This window comes from Octopus bimaculoides, chromosome 12 (genome assembly GCF_001194135.2).
Source record: "Octopus bimaculoides isolate UCB-OBI-ISO-001 chromosome 12, ASM119413v2, whole genome shotgun sequence".
NCBI lineage: Eukaryota > Metazoa > Mollusca > Cephalopoda > Octopoda > Octopodidae > Octopus > Octopus bimaculoides.
Window position 1 is genome coordinate 43,805,004 of NC_068992.1, and position 3,009 is coordinate 43,808,012.

Here is a 3,009-nt window from a genome sequence, read left to right on the forward strand (position 1 = left end):
TATATATATATATATATATATATATATATATATATAGATACACATATATATATACATATATATATATATACACATATATATATAAATTGTAAATGCAAAAAATAACAACAAAAATACAAAGGATTCTGTGGTACACGTGTTTCAAGCTTTATATCAGTGTATAATTGACAATACAAAGCTATCAGTGTAATCGTGGCAAGGTATGGACAGTTTTCAGAGTACCGAGGGAATTATGTGTAAATGGAGAATTCTACGAGGTATAGTACAATGCAAAATACCGAAAGGAACTTCACCTCTTATATCGCACCTTTCTTCCTCCTTTAACGCCGATGTGATATAATTTCTTGGGAGAGAAATACTTTTGCGGCTGAAGATAGCTTTGTATTGTCAATTATACACTGATATAAAGCTTGAAACACGTGTACCGCAGAATCCTTTGTGTTTTTGTTGTTATTTTTTGCATTTACAATTTATTCTTTCACCTCAACCACGAGCTGGCATACACAGGTGCTTACAATTGTCAAGTATTGCCTCTAACTTTTACCTTACCACATATATATCTACATATATATGCACACACACACACACATACACACACCACTAAAAGATATGTTTTCTAAATTTTTATTTCAGGCAAAAATTGGCTGTTGAAAGTTATTTCACCTGAAGAAGAAGAAAGAAAGTTTTTTGTAGAAATTATTCAAGACAAGTTATCTTCTTTCTCCAGAAACTTGACATGGAAACGTTTCACTTTTTATGGAGATGGCTATATCATGTATTTTAATCTGAAGACGTATGAAGACGATGAAATTACAAGCTTAAAACTCCATTTCTTTGATAAATCTCTTAGAATCAGTGAAGTAAAGTTATTTTCTTCAGCTATCTTAAAATATCTAAAGATGATAGGGGGCTGATTGCATGTTTTAGGGGAGTGAATTTCATGCTTCAAAATGGCTGGGTCCAGACTCTCAGTGGAACCACCTTTACTTCTAGTTCTTTTCTGAAACATTCTTATTATGATGGACAACTCTAGACTTGGCCCCTACCACATATACACAAAACCCATCCTGTCCCCTTTTAATTCTATCTCTCCTGTTTTCTCTCAACCCTTTCACTAACCCTTTCCTCCTACTCTGTTCCCTGCCTTATTCCCCACCCTCACCTCCTATTTACCATCCCCCATCCCTCTTCCTAGAATCACCTCCCACTCTTCTGTTCTCTCTCTTTTATAGAGGCCACTTTAGGGCTTCAGCATTACAAGTTACAAGGCAATCTTCACTAGCGTTGGTGCCAGGACACAAATAATGATGAAGATGATGATGATACTGGTGTTAATGTAATCAGCTAAACACTTCCATCAAAAAGTGTCACCCTCCCAACTGAACACCTGAAAATCCATCTCCAATGTTACTTAACTCTTACTGGTCTGTTCCACTTCACTGCAAATACATACCCTAAAGTGTTACATCTTACTGCTGCAAGCAGTGGGAGCAGTGTATAATTGTTGACTATTTCATTGATTTTTCAGTATAAATCTATGTTCTACCATCAGTGTAGCATGGACTGTCACTCTTCTAATTAAAATCAGAAATGTCAATAACCTGTTGACAGATATACCTAATTAGAAAAGTCAATCAGAAGAATCTACTTATCAAACTTTTGAGTGATGAATATTATTAGTTGTTCGACAACTGATTGATTGATTTGATTGATTGATTGACTCGGAGGGAGGTGGGTAGGAAAGTACTTAAAGTTTCTCCCCGACTAAAAATAAATACAAATAGAGAGTGTAGGGACAAACAACATCAACAACTTGGCAGGGAACAGAGGAAAATCATAATCAGTGCTTTAACAATTGAGCTGTGTTAACGATGTTTTAAATCTATCATTTCAGATAAGTTTAACCAAGAATCACCCAGAGTATAAATTCAAAACAAATGAAGAAAGAAAATTGCAGAATAGTTCAGTGACAGAATTTACTCGAATAACAAAAGGTATACAGTGTTTAAATATTGTTTATTTTAAATGTCAGACATCAACATTAGTATAAATGCACACACTTATACACATACATATTTTCCTCACATATACACAAACATAAACTGGTTGGGTGGATAATGCAGGGAACAGCCAACTCAAGAGTATGCTCTAGCATGGCCGTAGTTAAATGACTGAAACAAATATAAGAATAAAAGAATTCCAGTTTGAGGTGAGAGAACATGTAAAATTCATAGTGGTGGGAAGTGGGGAAGTGTTGTAATTATTAGAAAGAGGGAGCGCCAGAACAAACTGCCATGTTTAATTAAATTTAATGGAGAAAGTGGTAATAAAAAAAGCCAAACTCGCTATCTTCAGTTTGGTTTTCATGTCTATCCTCAACTATGCTCATGAATGTTAGGTAATGACTAAAAGAGAGCAATTGCAAATATATGTGGCCAAAATGAAGTTTCTTGGAAGAATCTCTGGAGAAACTTGACAAGGTGTGTAGCTCAGATATCAGGGAGTTTCTCCAAATGTAGCCACTGCTTTTCTGCATTGACAGGTCATAACTCTGGTACTATAGATATGCAATTACAATGGCACCGGAAAGATTGCAAGGTATATTCTTCAAGCCAAGTCAGGAAAGTTAGGGGTAGACCAAGAATGAAATAATCGGATTAAAGCCATAGTGTCAGTTAGTGACCCTTGGGAACCAGTTAGAAAGTGTAATGATGGTTGTTTCTGTTCAGACCCTATGGATGAGCTGGTTGAGGAATTTACCTCTACAACCCTACCAGGATTAGTAGGAAGAGAAGACAGATGGATGGATGGTTTTAAAATTCTTAAATCTGACAAAAGATTATAACATTTACTTTATAATCCTTTTTCTTTGAGCATTAACCTAATAACAGCAACTGTGAACATCCCTTGGCCTTTTAGTGTTTTTTGTTATTTGCATTTGTTTTACTATATATATATATGTGTATATATATATATATACATATATATATATATATATATATATATATA

The 3,009-nt window shown here is 34.6% G+C and overlaps 1 protein-coding gene across 5 annotated transcripts in view; it reads left to right on the forward strand.

Annotated features, from left to right (window-relative positions):
* The window catches only part of LOC106873081 (uncharacterized), a 52,707-nt gene that overhangs the window by 37,337 nt on the left and 12,361 nt on the right, over window positions 1–3,009 (forward strand). For 4 of the 5 annotated variants that reach the window (XM_052972161.1, XM_014920312.2, XM_014920326.2 and 1 more), the window contains exons 11-12: window positions 634–860; window positions 1,895–1,994. In XM_052972161.1, the coding sequence (XP_052828121.1) occupies window positions 634–860; window positions 1,895–1,994 (327 nt within the window). The remainder of the gene's footprint in view (window positions 1–633; window positions 861–1,894; window positions 1,995–3,009) is intronic. The other variant, XR_008265311.1, reaches the window with a different exon arrangement.